We start from the raw sequence: 18,711 nt of genomic DNA, 5'->3' as shown, positions 1-18,711 counted from the left end.
ATGGACTAATCTCTTGTATCAGTCGCATTCTGTTCACCAGCAGGCCGCGGATAAAGTTGAAAGTGGTAAGGACAGGTGGCATGTTGTTCCACCTTGAAGATATTATTCGTTTATACTGATCTGAGCCATGTCAATGGATTTATTAGTTTTAGCCAGAAATGTTATAATAATCAGATATTGCACCAACGCAAGTGAGCTCTGAGCTCTGAGGCCCGCTCTGAGGCTCTGAGCAGGTTATGCAGGACGTGTCAGATGGTGTCAGACACGATTTTAGCGTAGGTAATTTATATTGAGAACATCTGAGCAAAAACTAATTAAATTATTTAGTGCGAGTGTAAATAGGTTTATATGCACCATGTGAAACGCGAGATTTATGTGTCAAGCGACATCGCTCGGAAGTTGAGATTTCTTCAACTTGCGGCAAAATCGCCAGTCGTTCCTCACATGGCAACAATCATAGTTTCACAGGAGTTTTTTCAGTGGCTTATATCTTGTAGTGTGTCTTATATAATACTTCTTTTTTCCCCACTAGTCCCAAGTAGTCCCTACAGGGAATAAAATGAAAAAAATCATAGTTGTAGGCCTATCGATTGACACTGTGGAAGTATGCACTGAGCATGCGTGAATGATCATCGCTTTTCTGCAAAAAGCGACCGAGTATAAATCATATTAGGCCCTAATCAGTGTACATGTAGGCTCACTCTAATTTTCAAGGATTTATAAATCCTAAAGGATTGTGATTAGGGACCAATCAAGTATTATATTTAAAATTAAATCTTACAGATTCAAAATTAGATCTTATACAGAAATTCAAATTCAAATCTATAAGATTTATTTTAAATCTAAAATTGATTGGTCGCTATATTACAATCCTTTAGGATTTATTTTTAAAATCCTTGTAATTTAGAGTGTACCCGCGGGGGCACTCAGCTTTATAAAAGTGACGGGTATGTGCCTACCGCAGGGGCGTAGCCAGCTTTCTTGGTCACTGGGGGGGGGCAAAATACAAATTCGGGGCACAGACGAAAAAAATTGCAGTTGCATCATACGATACATAGAGACTACCGTATGTCTTCGAGCTTTTCGAAAAAAGCTTTATTGTGATGATATTTTACACTATTTTCGCCCATTATCCGGCTGAAAAGGGCTTTATTCTTAAATGGGCGCCCATAGGGCGGAACATTTTTGTATTTTACACTATTTTGTCCCTGAATTTTGCCCTTTTCTTTTCCTTTGCCCTCCTGATTTTCTCTTTCATTTTTTTGTCGATGACCCCCTTTTAGGTGCGGGTATGACTTTTTAAAACAGGGGGTCATCGGGTATAAAGGGGACCTATTGACATTCACACATACCGTCATTTGTAAAGTTGAGTTCCCCCAGGCTATACTTTGCCTACTCAATAAGAACGCATTTCCTAATTTCCAGCAACAATCTTATATACCACCTTAATATCGTATGAGTATGGGTTACGTAACGTTTCTTTAATGATAATGCGAAAAAATGAAGATTCGTACGACTTAAAATATTGTTTCTTTTCTTGAGTTGAGAAAAAGTTTATTACACACAATAAACATACAAGATGACGACGTAAAAATTATACATTTTTCGACGTTATGTATATATGGATGACAGAACATTTTGACAATAATTATTTAGCATACATGTTCTGTGGTTCGACTTTAGTAGGCCTATACATTATTTGCAGGTCAGTCCAAAAAATGCATGGGAAGTTTGGAAGCAGAACTCTTTGCTGAAAATTATAACTGAAATTTGGGGGAATTTTTAACGAACCCGGCCCAGGATTATATGATCTTATATGACAAAGTCCATTGGTTTAACTTATATCGTTGATATTTATTCATCACTGTTCAAACGCGTGACATGTGCACACCCTTTCCAAAAATATCACATTTCACAATACGGCCTTCATCATGTTCATGCAATGACCAATTTAATACAAAGAAATTTCACTCTGAAATTCACTCCACTTTTAATCTTTCCATTTTATATCCAATTGGATCACAGTAAAATACATATAGGTGTAGTGAGAGTCATCACGGTAAAGAGTCCGATGTTACTCTTTTATCATTGCATCATACAGTGATCACTTTTCAGTCTTTTGAGAGTGAATTGCATTCCTTTCACCATGTTCACTCTTTTTCTTTTTGGAATGAATATCACTCTCTTATCGTGACTTTCACTTTTTTTATTTCACTCCATTGGTCGACGTGATCACTAGCACTGCACACTTTGCACTCTTTTATTGTGAAATTCTTTCTTTCTTCATTCATTTTACATTTGAGAGTAGGCAATCTCATAATCACAGCTCAAAGTTCACTTTTTCATTCAGAGAGTCCCAAGTTATGGATGGCACTACACTGCTAAAAACTGTTTGGACAAATCGCAGGTATGACATTATTATTTGTGAATCTACATTCTAAAAAGTGTAAAAAATGAACTTTGCTATATTTTACTCAAAAATACAACGATTATAATATGATGAGTAATTGACATTTTAAATGAAAGTCATGTATATTAAAAGAACAATTACATTAGGGCTGCTGATTATTTTGATCTTGGAAGAATCGGGATTAAAACAATTTTTAATCGGATTTTTTTTTTTATAATTTTTATCTTTCTCCCCAACCACATAATATCCGCTGAAGTCAACCAAAGTGCCTCAACACAATACTTAGTGTTGGTACATGTAATTCCATTATGAAATAAAAATTAAACATTAATTGTCACTCAAATGCAAAATATTGTGGATGTAAATCTTGAATACATCATGTGATAATCAGAGCTAAATCAAGGCGATTTACATTGAAAAAATCCTAAGAAATACATAGGGTTCTTAAAATTATTTAAAATCATAAAAGAATATCAGAATTAGGCTAATGATCTTTTAATCAAAACAACATTGGATTGTCCATAATTAATAAAAATTCAAAAAACTGAAACAAGCGAGACTAAACAAGCATTATAGTCGTACTAAATTTTACAATACTAAGTTTTACAGAATAAATACGGTGTTAAGTATTACTTGAGAGATTGCGATTAGAGAGATTGCGATTTCCAAACGTACGTATCGAACGTACGCGCATGATATATCCAAAACCACTCTCCTGTGATTCCACGTATACGTTTGATGCTACGTTTGGAAATCGCAATCTCTCTATTACTTTAGACGACAGACGTGCAAACATTCTTCTGCTAAACGAATCACTGTTGCAGTTTACAGTACTGTAGAGCAAAGATAAGATTGTACTATTTATTGTAATTTTTACAGCTTTTTAAGTTTTTTAAAAACATTTTGGCACTTGTTGGCAGAATTGCTGCACGACATACATCCTTATCTATTTTACCGTTTAGGTATGGATTAATAAAGATATTTACTTTATAAGTTCAAACATATTAAATAACACGTTCGTAATTTCTCGATTTCTAACTTGCTTGACCAAAACTATAAGAATTCAAACCGACCCTCAATGAGTTGGAGTAATGGTTGGCGTCAATTGCGATTTTTCAATTGCAAGTACATGTACAGGGTGCAAAGAAAAATTTCTACATGATACATGCAGGCTGTCCTGTGTGTAGAACCATCAAGATCAAAGGTTTTTTTAGAAATTTTAAGAACTCCAACATGAGTCTTTCTGGCCATTGCTTTAAATTGTTTAAAACAAGCGGTCCTACCATATAGTTCTTCTAAGAGTGTAAATAATTGTAATTAATTGTAGCTGCAACTGACAATTCGTAATTGACCAAACTGTCAAATATAAAACAATATTATCATGATAGTTAAATCCCACACCTTTGATAGTACTACAACTGGTAATAAAAGTCTAATTTTAATATTTTTGCATTTGGAAGGGAAATTGGCAAAAACATGCATTTTTGCATTGTTGTCTTGCAATTGCATGCAGTCGCACAATTATTTAAAGACTAGCGGGAGACCCGCGCTTCGCGCGGGTCCCCGCTAGTTGAGTAAACGGGAGCGGTTAGTAAACGGGAGTGGTTAGTAAACATGGTCAACGGTGATGATAATCACGGTGTCTTGGTGTAGATTATTCATCCAGTATAATAATGATCATGTTAGCTTGATACCCGGGCTTGATAATCATATGTTAGCTCCTGTCATATTAAAGAAGCTAACCTTTAAGTGAATATCCAGACCTGTGATAATGTTGTTACTCACTCAATCCCTCAGATTTTTTTTTGAAACAGCTCGTGACAAAATAGTTGATTTTAACTTTATCCCAACAATCATAAAACATTAATGTTAGAAGCAGGCCCGTACGCCGGGGTATGACAATCGGGTTTTTTACACCTTTTTGGCCAAAAAAGGTCCAAATTTTTGAGGAAAAGCCCCCCCCTTGGCAAAAAGGTCTACTTTTTCAAAATCAGCCCCCCCCCCCAAAAAAAAAATCCTGCGTACGGGCCTGGTTAGAAGAGGGAGTTAGAAAACGTTTAAATTTCGGGTTATAATGGTATAAAACATGTAAATAACATGTTTAAAAGTTGCAGCAAAACATTTTAAGCGAGCCCGTGTTGTTAATAGCTAGGCCTACATTATAGCCCGGATTTATTTGCGGGGGCCGCAGCATTTCCAAAATGTGGACTTTCCCAATGACCCCCCCATTTCATCAGCTTACACCCAATGATCCCCCGAAATTGCTTCAAGGCCTTTGCTTTGACCAAGTTTCCAATTCTGAGGGGACACAGCCGGCTGCACGGCGCGCGACACAATGGTGCTTCGTGGCCATTCAAAAAGGTGGCGGCAAAAAACCTCGAGTGTGCCCCCCCCCCCTTCCCAAATTCCTGGATCCGCCACTGTCTCAGAGAAGCAACTCTAGTCACGTACACACCCACACACATAGGCCTACGTAGGCCTACGCGCGGTAAGCCAACATTAAGTGCGTCCATAACATGCGTCACAATGAGCGTGAAACCATGTACGCGCAGGTGCGGACTCGCCGCTTACCACGCGTGTTGGACATCGCTTGCATTTGACGCGTTTGCTGTCATGACCTGACCCATAAGGTTATTGACCTCAACGGCCTAGCAACCGACCATTTTTTTTGTTATTTCCATAGTGATTGAATAGTTTTGCAAAAATGAACGTCAGATGGTTTAATGGCAATATGTACCCGATCAATATACGCATAAATCAGAGCTGAAAGTGAAAGCATCTCGGAGACTGCTTCTGGACAAGATTTAGCGACTTCCTTTTATTTATATAGATTTGGCACAAGTTTAAGGGCTGGGGTATGAACGTTTGGACAGTATTTATTTTGGGACATTAGAGCACATCAGACATATCGAATTGCATTCTGAATATGAAGAATGTCATTCTGATATCAAATAATTTTGATTTTTGAAATTCGCAATTTAATACACATTTTATGGCAAATCATTAAAATTGATATTTTTGATATTTAACAGTACTTGAAGTAAACTTTATAAATCTGATGATTTATACTTAAAGTGTATGTAGGTGGGATGAAAAGCCGACGATCAATTGAAAATTTGGACCTTTCGTATTGAAGATATGGATTTTTTTTCCCAAAACACCAAAAAAAAATTAGGTCTTTTTGGGAAAAAAATCCATATCTTCAATATGAAAGGTCAAAATTTTCAATTGACCGTCGGCTTTTCCTCCCTGCTACATACACTTTAAGAATATATCATTAGATTTATATAATTTACTTCGAGGACTGTTATATATCAAAAATTTGAAAAATATCAAATTTTTATAATTTGTCATAAAATTTGTATTATATTGTGATTTAAAAAAATGAAAATTATTTGATATCAGAAAGACATGCTTCGTATTCAGAATGCAATTCGATAGGTCTGAGGTGCTCTCATGTCCCACAAAAACACTGTCGAAACGCAATAAACGCTCATTTTGGATCCCTTAAGCATTCAAAATCTTGCGTTTAATTTTATTATTTTATGTTAATTTTGAAAAGTGGTTATAAAAGAGATGCTTTGTCAAAATTAGAATGCATAACTTAAAATTAGTCTTTGTTCAAGTCGTTGATTGTCACACTATATCAAAATTTAAACTTTTATTGCCGTTAGTTCTATACAAAGGATTAGGATTTAGAAATGTTTCATGTGGCAAAACATGATATTTTTCCAATCCAAAAACACTAATGTAGGTCTATACTTTTAAGGAATCGGGATTTTGTTAATGCACTCGTCAGATTTATTTTGCTAAACATAAACGGTTACGGTTCGCTATCTCTAAGGTTCGCTATCTCTAAGGTTCGCTATCTCTAAGGTTCGTTATCACTAATTACGAAAAAGGTCCGCTATACCTAAGGTTCGATATCACTAATTTTGAAAAAGGTTCGGTATTTCTAAGGTTCGATATCACTAATTTTAAATAAGGTTCGCTATCTCTAATTTTAAATAAGGTCCGCTATCACTAATTTATTGAAGGTTCGCTATCTCTAAGGTTCGCTATCACTAATTTAAAATAAGGTCCGCTATCTCTAATTTTAACAATCCCGGTATCCCTAAGGTTCGCTATCTCTAATTTTAAATAAGGTCCGCTATCTATAAGGTTCGCTATCTCTAAGGTTCGCTATCACTAATTTCAAATAAGGTTCGCTATCTCTAATTTTAAATAAGGTTCGCTATCTCTAATTTTAAATAAGGTTCGCTATCTCTAATTTCAAATAAGGTTCGCTATAGCGGTCCTTATTTAAAATTAGAGATAGCGGACCTTATTTGAAATTAGAGATAGCGGACCTTATTTAAAATTAGAGATAGTGGACCTTATTTAAGATTAGTGATAACGAACTTTAGGTATAGCGAACCTTAATCGAAATTAGTATTAACGAACCTTAGAGATAGCGAAACTTAATTAATTAGGGATAGCGAACCTGAAACAAAATTAGTGATAGCGAACCTTAGGTATAGCGGACCTTTATTGGAATTAGTGATAACGAACCTTAGAGATAGCGAACCTTCAATAAATTAGTAATAGCGGACCTTATTCAAAATTAGTGATAGCGAACCTTATTTTAAATTAGTGATAGCGAACCTTATTTAAAATTAGTGATATCGAACCTTAGAACTAGCGAACCTTATTCTAAATTAGTGATATCGAACCTTAGAAGTAGCGGACCTTTTTTTAGGTATAGCGAACCTTTTTATCTATTAGATATAGCGGGATTCTGATCTCCATAGTCTTTACACGTTAGTGATAGCGAACCTTAGAGATAGCGAACCTTAGAGATAGCGGGATGTCACCAACATAAACTGGGCTCAAAAAGAAACTTACAATTTTTCACAAGGTCATATATCTTAAAATCCTGTCCATCAAAATGAACCAAAATTACACATAGGATTACTTGAATACTCTACTCTAAACACATGTCAGTAACCAAGAAGTTGCCCAACTGACACAACAGCAAAACGCACTGACATGGAACAGCTTCGTTGACCACATGTCACAGCCCATTCGATGTGTGTGTAAAGCAAAATGTAACAGCAATGTGGACTTTCCTGACTAGGGATTGCCTCACAAAAATAACACTCGTAGCCAACGACATAAACACCCCGACATAAGCGGACACACACGTGATACAGCAAGCGGTTCCATGCCAGTGCATTGAGTTGTGTCAATAAGGTAACCGTTTGGATATTAACATGTCATTAGAGTAGAGTATTGAAGTAATCCTGTGTGTAATTTTGATACATTTTGACAGATAGATTTTCAAGATATGACCATGTGAAAAATTATAAGATTCTTTTTGAGCCCAGTTTACCTTTTCGCGATGCCCCCAAATTATGTGCCAATTGTCTGGTTATACTACGAACTTACCATGCCAACATGTTTTACTTAAATTGGCGTTATTTTTTACTTAGTTACACTCTTAGAAAAATAGTTCTTGGCTGTCCTGTATCTAGAAAAGGTTCTTGACAATCACTAGAACCCCCAAAGTGGCTTTAACAGAACTTTGTTGTTGTTGTTGTTGTTGTTTAAAATGGCTCTTCTGGCCTTTTCGGAACCTTTTTAGTTTTTCGTAGAACCCTTTAAGGTTCTACATACAGGAGAGCTGAAGAACCTTTTTCAAAGAGTTACATCTCTAAGTTGTACATACTTTACGGAATATCTTGACCGTATCATCATCACTAACTACCACTCTGCCATCAGGACTAAGTTCCACATCATATGGTTCATTCAGATTAGTCGCCACACATGCCACATACGTCCCCTTATCGTCATACATATGCACCGACTTCTCCCCACCACGTTCCTTATGCACCACGTAGATGTTATCATCTTTATCGCATCCTACTCCACGAGGCCTCAGCTTCTCACCATCGCCGTAGACATCGATCTGGAAAGCGAATTTCCCTTCAAAGTTCATCACTCTGACTTTTTGTTTTTGTGTGCAACTTACTACAACGAAATCTTGAGATGTAATAGCTATGTGAGATGGAGCAACTGTGGGGATGGTCTTGATGTGAAGGCCATCTGAGTAATGGACAGTGACAACGTTCCGTTTGACATCACCAACGAAGACACGACTTCGTCGATCAACTGCAACACAGCTAAGCTCAACGGCTTCCCCTTTGGCAACATTGTCCTCACAAACAGTCTCAAATCGGAAAAGGAATTTGCCATCCGGATCGTAGACACGCACGAACTTTGATTTGTCAATTGCGATAAAGCGCCCATCTGGAAGGCAGGCAGCATCGTGAGGCATAGAAAGCCTACCGTGCATTGTTTTAGATGTATTAAGTACACATTTGAAAGACCTGTCTTTGTTGAAAACTTGTACACGATGGTTACCCCAGTCTGCTACTACACAGTGTCCATCAAGAGATACAGTCACGCCGCGACACCAATCAAATTGTCCTTCCCCTGCGCCACGTCCACCAATGACGCCATCCATCTCCCATATCTCACCGTCCTCAACTTCTTCCTCAACAATGCTTTCTACATGATCAGACTCTAACTCGTCATCCTCTTCCACAAAATCGATTTCTGCAAGATCTTCTGAAGGTAAAGAAGGTCGCCAAGATGATAACAAATCTAGTCTTTCACACAGAACCTTCTCAAGTGACATAACGTGATAGTCTTCACCAAGATCCAGAACACTGTCTGCTAGATCTTGAGCTGCCCAAAAGTCTTCCAAATTTGCTTCCAACTTATCATAGAACGCATTCATCTCTTTTCTCTTCTCCTGATCAACTGCCTTCAGATCTTCCAGAAATGCCTCCTCTCTCTTTGCAATCTCCTCCCTCTCGCGTATCATAACATCTTGAATCTGCTTCTTCAAGTTGTCAACTGTTTCTTTCAATTTCGAATTCCGCTTGTCCATAATTTCCCACGCACCTCGAAATTTCGCTTCCGCCTGGCGAGTATTTTGCAACGCGTTCTCTATCTGCTGTCTGCTTTGCTGAACAGCTTCTTCCAGAGGTATACAATTATGAGTTGGACCAGAGTGTTCGAGATCTGCGCAGTCTTTACAAGCCGCTTTCCGACACTTAACGCAGTAATTACCGATTTCTTCTCCTTTATGTTTGCTACAGAACTTTGCAATTTGAGGTTTCACAGCCATTGCATCCCTCCTCTTTCTCCATTCTTTCATAGTAATAGTGGAATGACCTCTCAGAGCTTTCATACTTTTGTGAGAATCCACACATGGTTGGCAAAGAAACTCCTTACAATCCTCACACCTGCAAACCGCAGCGATGTCTTTGTCGCAACTGCTGCAGTTGATATCCTTTTCTTTCTTGGATTTACCACCTTTCTTCGAAGACTTTCCAGAAGCTAGGATAATACTATTTAAGTGTTGTATCAACGTGTTATCAGGAAGTTTTTCAATGTCAGTCGTTATTGGTTGAGGATCCAGACATTCTGGACATAAGATCTCTTTGTTGTCTCCACTTTGCGCTAATTGCTGCAAACATTTCTTGCAGAATGTATGAAGACAAGGTAACAATTTGGGTTCATGGAAGTCATCGTGGCAGATTACACACACGGGCATGTCTTCTGTTGCCATAGAATGGGCTCGATCTCGAGTCTTCTGATTAAGAGTCATGTTCGTGCGAGATGTCGTCTCTGTTGGTGATTCTTGCGGGATGGTCGTGTCCTTCTGAGAGTTCACTTTTGGTGATTCTGTCACGGCGTTTTTACGGCGTGACGTCTTATCTTTTGGTGATTCTGCCATTATGAAGAAGACACATGCTTGTTAAAGTTCATATAAAATCATATATCGTTCACGGTTGGACCACAAGAATTAAATAAACAGTTAAATTCCAAGAGCAGGCTGCTGTTGTTTTAGTATAGACTAATATAGTACTTAATTTAATGAGCGATTTCTTTGCTTTTCACGCTTTTCGATGTAGTGTTAATTAGTGGTCGTGTTGTCTTGACTTTGTTGAGAACAAAGAGATGTTATCTGTAATTAAACGAAAGAAAAGAAACAATGACATTATTATCATATAGCAAAATGTAAGCTATTAGTATTACAATTTTTTCGTGAAATAGAAATAATGCTTGCGGGTAGATTTATCGCAATTGAAAGTGTCCCAGAAAGCCTTCAAGCAATAGCTCAAGTTTTCATTTCATACAGGGTGAGTCAAAAAAAATTGCAATAGAGAAATGACTCCATTTTTATTTAAGAACCGAGTTGAATCTTTTAGGTTTTAAAACATTTGATAAATAACATATCCATTAATGATCTTGTGTGAAAAAATCAAGGAATTAACATTGACCGTTTTGTTTTGTTTTTATGGCACATTTTATAGCGATACCCAATTTTAATGTTTGTCCAAGAGGCTTCCAAGAGACATCTAAAATTTGAATGTCAGCCCACTCTGTGTAAGGTAGGTTTTGAACAACTGCAATTTTCTCAACCTCATTGGCATTGAAATAAAATGAAGCATGTGTTATTGCCCTTGGTCTTGTTTAAGGGGGTACTACACCCATTGATTTTTTTTGCATTTGTTTGCATTTTGTGAAGAAATTACAAAAAAAAATTGGACAAAGTGGAATGCAAAATGAAGGGGCAAATCTTCTCGTTTCATTGGTGGCATCGGTATCAACGTAGCTAGCTTACATGCTTTTGAAGATAGAAGCCAAAAGGAGGTACATCACTGATGATTTAAATTCACTTCATTTTGGAAAGCTTACTATCAACGGATTTCGTTAAAATTTTGGATATGTGTTGCTAACACGTTAGGGAAATAAAGTTGATATGTAAAATGGGAATAAGTGGTTCCTGATTTCTTTTATGACTTCATGAACTTGGTGCTCCACAACTATCAAAAAAGGAACTGGTTAAAATGCTTCTATTTTCAATGTTGAGCTATATTTTGTATTTTTAACTTGTGACATTATTTCACTGAAACTTAATTAAGCCACAGGTAACAGGTTACCACAACCATACTACAGCAATGTTGAAAAAATTGTATTTCTTGTCACCTATACCACCATATTGGGTAGTTTTCCGTAAGCTTAACGTTTGTGATTTTGGTAACTATTTTATATTTATTTGTGAAATCCATCTCAACTAGGCATTCAAAATGGTACTCACCATTTACATCCCAAGGTATATTAGTATATCCACCTTGCACTTCTCGATATATATCCAGTTAAAGACAGAATATCAAAATTATTCCTCATTATGATATCACAAACTCTCACATGTGTATTCAAAATTGATGCTTAAAATTGACCTGAACCAATTGACCTATAACCTGACATACGGTGACCTAATAGCCTTTTCTTCTCCTAACAACACATTATAGTATTATTGACTAATGACTATGCATCTATTGTGTAAGTGTTTATATATTTTGCATGCACCACTAGATTTTCTATAGAGAGTATAACAAAGGATTTAATGTATTCTATTCATGTACCCTACTTGAACATGTTGAATAGAATAAATCATGGTTTGTTATGAAACACGCATCTGAGTAACTAGGATACAGTAAACAAAATATATATAGGGCTAAAATGACTTACTACAATTGTTTAAAAGCACTTTTTTTCTTCTTTTTTTCATATTTTTTTTTATTTTACATGATCCGTGCATATATCGCCTAGCTATAAATGAACAAATATTTATTTAGACCAATCAAACCAATATATGGGTGTAGTACGCCCTTAAGGAGAAGAAACATTATTTGTTGTTATTTTCCCTTTACTTTAAAGATGTTTATTCTCTATCAAAAACATGTAAATTTGTAGGCGGGTTTTTCAAATGTCGAAATGAAATGTGCGCACAATGAAGTGGAATGAATTACAAAATATTCAGTAAGTTGGACATATTGGCGTTAAAAAACTGGAGTTGGAGTCGAGTGAGATATGAAGGACTTAAAGTAACGTTAGAAAGTTTGTTTGAACAGAAAAAAATTAAAATAACGCAAATATCAACCTTATTTAAGGGTACTATACGCTACACCCATTGCATTTTTTTTGCTTTTTTTGCATTTTGTGAAGAAATGAGAAAGAAATTGGACAAAGTGGTATGCAAAATGGTGGCATCGGTATCAATGTAGCTTACATGCTTTTAAAGGTAGAAGCCAAAAAGTGGTACATCAGTGGTATACCACTATTATAATTTATTATACATCTTACCTCTCAGATGACCAGATCTAACACCAATAGTAGGGATGACCACTGTTAATACAGTTTCCACTAGAACGATTTTTCATTTACTGTGTGCGTGCACTCACACACGTATTGTCTATGGAGAAAGTGATCGATACAAGAAATCCCAGGCCTGTTAAATGGCGTACATACTTGTTTTGATCCAAATGTAGGCCTATATCAGGGTGTTTCAAGAAATTCCTGATTCCACCAGAAAACATTAACCAAACTTTTTCCTGTTTGGTCAGTAAATAGAGAGGACCTTCCTTCATGAAGAGATCAACTTTTTTAATGAAAAATTTAATGAGATGAGAACTACAACAGGTTGAAGTGACACCATTCGTGCATCAGGTGTTCAAACGCAATTATCTCCGAATTTGGAGTGAATCAGGCAAGCAAACTTACATACTCATAAAATTTAACTATTTTTGAAGACAAAATGTGCAGGATGTTAAGAAATTTAAGAATGTTTAAGCCTACCGCGGCCCATCTCAAATCTTTTACTTCCCCGTGCACTACTCACTACCTAGTCTGTGTTACATACCGTGTACCTATATCCATAGGGAGAGAAACTACTGGGAACCACACACTCTCGGAAACCATAGTGGGCACATGCCAACACAGTGTATTGCTCAATGTAGTAAAGATAACCTTTGAGTTGGAGTAAATTTCTCAAAATTGGTAGTGATTAATGTTACCAAACTTATGCCATGATGAAATATAATAATTTTTGAAGATAAAATGTGCTGACCTTAAAAGATTGAACAATGTTTAAGACTACCGCTATTCATTTGAAATAATGCACTTATTGTTCATCTCCTCTATGGAGATATTTTCCATGGCGGCCATCTATGATCATGCTTGAGGTTTCACCAAACAAACCATGGGTTTTGAGGTCTTATATTTTTGTTGTATGTCAACAAAATCGATTAAATTTTCAGGATGATCTTATTTTCATGTTGTTATAAGCAAATATAATGTTCCAGATAACGCTAGTTAATAAATACATTAAGAAAAAGTACCTTAAAGTTGCACTTTCTGTTAGTATTCCTTTTGGACTTTAACTTTTTAACATGTTCTAGCAGCCCTATATAAAACCGTGACACTCGAAAGGCCATATCTCTGGAATGAAACGTCCGATTAAGATTATTTAAACGCCAAAATGTTTCTTTCATCAATTCCAAGCCAATAAGTTAGGTCTGAATCAATTTAAAAGTACTTCAATTTTTAGTGGACATGCCTACCAATAGCTACCAATAAAAGATACACATTTTTAGTAATGGGCTCAAAAAGGTGAATTACGCCAGAGAAGATCATCTCATTAAAATACCTAAACTAGATCATTTCATGAAAAGAGCAACAATCTTGTGCTAGTTTAGTAACGATTTTCATTGTTATCTGTCAAAACTCAGGATCATAATCTCTGAAACCAAAAATGTGTTTGATGTTATCGATCTGAAATCTATTATTTATTTATGGGCCTACAAAGGAGTTGTATTAAATCCCATTACAAACTAAACTTGTAATAGTGACCCACGGTGAGCTGTGAGCACACAAGTGTTATACAATGGCGCTATGATTCTGTAAACAAAGGAAGTCGTACAAGTGGTACTTTGTTGTCAAACGTATCCATGGTTACGAGCTGTTACGGTCTCTATCAAGGCTTGATATCATGTATAATAATGGCAGCCTTTGATCTTGGGATACAATTGCTCATGTCATGGAATGCTCATATTCTGTGGAGCTATAACTGGGAAAACTGGGGACAGACTGACTGACAGTGGAGTATTATTGTTATAAAAGCTTAAATATTATATAAAAACACTGGCCAAAAGAACATGACACATACACATACATGTTGAAAGTTGAAACATTGCTCTTTAGACATACAAGCAATTGCAATTTGAGTCTTAACTGGTTACGATTTGACGAATATTAATGAAAACATTGTACGTGGTATACCCGCCTCACAATGTTACATGTAGGCCTATATTGTATAGTTCTTGAAAATACCTAGTCCTTGTTACCGGTAAGAAAATGTCAGATTGCAAATGAAAATCTGTAATTTCAGAAGGACTGTTTCGAGGTACACGAACATGTCAGAACATGGACGTCCATGGTCAGAAATTAATATTTTGTTCTGGGTCTGATTATTCGGACTAGTTTCGAGGTAGGTACCCTAAATAAAAGTTATCTGATAACTAATCTAATTCTTACTTGTATTAAAGACAAGACAACAAACAAATACAGCAACTTTAAAACATGAATGATATCGTTGATCATTTTAAACTTACCTTACTCGTGTTGACTGTAAAATAATACCAGAGAAGTGGTAAAACTAATAAATCTTTTGACAGCAATACCAGAAAATGAATTTACCGTCATGTCGATCCTCTCAATATACATTTTCTCAATATCAAAAATATTTAAAAACACGTCATGGCGGACAATGGTGTTTCCCCGAAATGTGTCATCTAGTTGATGTCACTTGTTGCACTATAAAGTCTATAATCATGTAATGACGCTTGTAATTAGACGACAATCGGCGGTGACCCTAAAAAATCGATCTCAGTGGTGAGGATGACGTGCCTCTTGTTGCGGCGTTATCAGACATGCAGAACTGGCGAAATTATCGATAATCGTTTATTCGAGTTGTCGAGGGTTAACCGGTTTCCATTGAGTGTTGCCAGATCTCGAAGGCCAGGGGCGCTACCACTAGGTGATTTTTGTTCTTGCTATTATAGGGCGGCAAGGTTTTCAGGGCGGCAAAGGTAGATTAGTAAATTAACGCGGTGTGTAAAATGTGTCCCCACCAGCCTGTTGTTGGGCTTTTATGGTTTGTATTTGCACTTACAATATATATCGTCGTAACGCCCTTAAAAATCTTACGAAAACGGTTTTGGTAGCAAATTCACATCGTAAAGAATTAAAACTAAATTTCATCGTCATTTTAAAGGTGGTGAACTGATTTTTTTCATGCTGTGTTTTCTATCCCATTTTAGGCAATATTCTCTAGCGTTTTTGATATGAGAAGAACAAACGTGACGTCATAACAATGCGCCAAATGATTTGTACATACTAAACTTATGAATGGTGGTTACCACTTTTACCAAATTTTACAAAAAAAACACGTAAATGTCGGTTTATATGATATAATGTTTTAATAACATTCTGAAACATTTTTGAAAAAACATTCTAACATAAATGTGACGTGTCATGTCAAAAGGAGACACTTTTGGGCAGGTTATCAATTTTGAGGTTTTTACCTTAAATATAGATGTATTTTGCTCCACAACGCCATTTTCCCCAATGAAATCGGACATTCGTAAGCGAAGATATTGAGTTCGTAAGTTATGGTATTATAAAATTGGAAATTGAGATATCGGCCTTTAAAAATATTATTGACAAGATACAAGATGCCAGTTATATTCCGGTCTGAAACTATCAGACAATATTTTTAACATTAAGAACATCACAAATCCGCAACAAACCCAAATTGTGAAAAATCACCCCCGGGCAGATTTTTGGCTATTTCTCCATTTACTATCCTGCCCAAAAGTGTCTCCTTTTGACATGACACTTCACAAATGTTATTTAAATGTTGACAAAAAGTATTTTTCAAAAATGTTTGCCAAAATATTTTACAAGAACACTTGGACAATATTTCAAAACGTTGTGAGTTTTTCATGATCATATCAGGGCCTTTAATAAAAAAAAAACCCGACATTTTAATTTTGTTTAACGTTTTGACTGAAACTAAAACACGCTTTTAACACATTTACAACGCTTTATATAAAACATGTTTATGTTTACTTATCACCATCTTAACAAAACATATATCTCGGGTGTTGAGCAAAATATGAACTTTCCTCTATAGCTGATACCAAAATCTCAGTTTTGATGAGGAAAAATAGAGGATGAGGCCACATGTCTATCTGGTCACACTGTCCACACACCTTTATCAGTATCTTGTTTTAAATGTTAGATAATTCAAACGCGATAAAGGATAACCTTTGTACATCACTAACCAACAAATGACGTAATACTAAAAACTCAAAAGTTCTATTTGTGTCACCATTTACTGAATACTGTTTTATCATGTTTATCTGATAATTAAAAATGTATCCTTTCGTTTCGTATGTTTAAAATATATTAATGACTTAAATGTCACATTCGGGCCCACTTTTACACTTTCTTTTGAGAAAGAAAAAAATGGTACCGGGTAGGTGTTATAATATGTTTTATGGTGCATTTAAAACCATGCAATATCATACAATACAGATATAGCCTAGGCTATATAATAATCACTAGTTTAAGGGCTGGGTATGAATGTTTGGACAGTATTTTTGTGGACCATGAGAGCACATCAGACATATCGAATTGCTTTATGAATACGAAGAATGTCAATTCTGATATCAAATAATTTTGATTTTTTTTAAATTTGCGATATAAAACACACATTTTATGGCAAATGCTTAAAAATTAATATTTTTGATATTTAACAGTTCTCAAAAGTAAACTGTCTAAATCTAATAATATGTACTTTAATGCGTAGGCTATGTATCTGGGATGAAAAGCCGACGATCAATTAAAAATTTCGACCTTTCGATTTTAAGATTTTTTTTCAAAACACCAAAAAATTTGGAAAAAACATGTATCTTCATTATAAAAAGGCCAAAATTGCCAATTGATCGTCGGCTTTTCATCCCAGCTACATACACTTTAAGTACATATCATTAGATATCATTAAAAAATATCAAATTTTAATAATTTGTCATAGAATTTGTATTATATCGCGAATTAAAAAAACTATCAAAATTATTTGATATCAGAAGGACATTCCTCGTATTCAGAATTCAATTCAATATGTCTGATGTGCTCTCATGTCCCACAACCATTATAAGAATCGTTCATTATAATATTATCACAATTTTTCGGTGTGTGATAGCTTGCCCGTTAAATTTTTCCTCTTTATTTTGACATTTATTATATATAGCAAGACATTTTATTTTTGATATTTACCTGCAAAAGGTATTAGGCCTACATCACCGTTATCTTTTTTTGACTATACAGATATAAAAATTCCTTTAAAAAGGAATGGGGCGCCCAATGGGAGCTTTGATGTGATGTGCTGAAATCTGGGGAGGGGCTCCCACTTTGGAGGTGACGCGTATGTATAAATGGTTGTTATTGTTAAGCCCCCCCTTTTTTCACCATCGCTGTCACCCAAAGACCCCACTACCACCACATGCTCTGTCACCAAAGACCCCGTATTTTTCCTTTAGATCTGTCAAGACCTAGACCCTTTCCATCTGAACAGCCACGATTTTGTTAATTCTGTTGAACTAACAAAGCCATAGGAAGCCATTTAGAACTAGAAATTCAATATTATTGCTCTGTTGTCATAAAATGAATTTGGTTGAATCCATTTGGGTGTATTTTTGGGATATGTGTAAACATTACAAATATGCCAACAAATCTAATTGAAAAAAAGTTGACCAAACTCGTACTAAGATCGTACAGATGGCGTTAATTAACTATACGAAATATTATGTATACCCTGTATCTTTTCGCCAGCCCATCGGGCTGGTACCTGTTTCTGGGATGGGGTCAGTTTGCTCAAGAGATTAATTTTTATTGGTATTGGAATGACTTTTTGTTAAAACTTTTTGTGGTTGATTTTTTTAAATATTTTAATTCGATGTGTAAAGTAAGTATGTTTTGCCGTTTCAACGAATGAAAACGAGTGAGTATTACCAAAGTTATGTTTGAATTAATATGACTTTAAAAGTTTTAGGTATAGGCCTAAAATGTAACAATAATAGTTAATATACAGCATCATATGGTCAGCAGGAGAAAAGTATGTCATTTCAGTGTCTTTGACCCGGGGTCCTTGACCACTGAACAGCGTGATATCATGTTGATAACAGATCTGAGAATCAAAATCTTCATCATATGGACCATATTGATGTCAAAGTAATTATCTATCATATCCTGTGTCGTTTTATGGATAAAAATGACTCAAAATGCTATTGATGAAATAGTTGCTATCATGAACATCAGTTTTGCCTTTTCAACGGGAAAAA

General features: G+C 35.7%; 1 protein-coding gene across 1 annotated transcript; it reads right to left on the bottom strand.

Moving 5' to 3' along the window:
* Window positions 1–5,496: 5,496 nt before the first annotated feature.
* LOC140167993 (uncharacterized) lies at window positions 5,497–15,214 on the bottom strand. Its single transcript, XM_072191302.1, has 2 exons — window positions 14,920–15,214; window positions 5,497–10,427 (listed from the first exon to the last, which is right to left on the bottom strand). Exon 2 carries the CDS (start codon window positions 10,194–10,196, stop codon window positions 8,103–8,105), a length of 2,094 nt encoding a protein of 697 aa, XP_072047403.1. The 5' UTR covers window positions 10,197–10,427; window positions 14,920–15,214; the 3' UTR covers window positions 5,497–8,102.
* Window positions 15,215–18,711: the final 3,497 nt, after the last annotated feature.

The sequence above is a fragment of the Amphiura filiformis genome, chromosome 13 (assembly GCF_039555335.1).
Source record: "Amphiura filiformis chromosome 13, Afil_fr2py, whole genome shotgun sequence".
Classification (NCBI taxonomy): domain Eukaryota; kingdom Metazoa; phylum Echinodermata; class Ophiuroidea; order Amphilepidida; family Amphiuridae; genus Amphiura; species Amphiura filiformis.
This window is presented reverse-complemented; position numbering and strand designations above follow the sequence as displayed.

Excerpts from the sequence above, each read along its gene's own strand:
- LOC140167993 (XM_072191302.1), bottom strand. The coding sequence starts at position 10,196 with ATGGCAGAATCACCAAAAGATAAGACGTCACGCCGTAAAAACGCCGTG.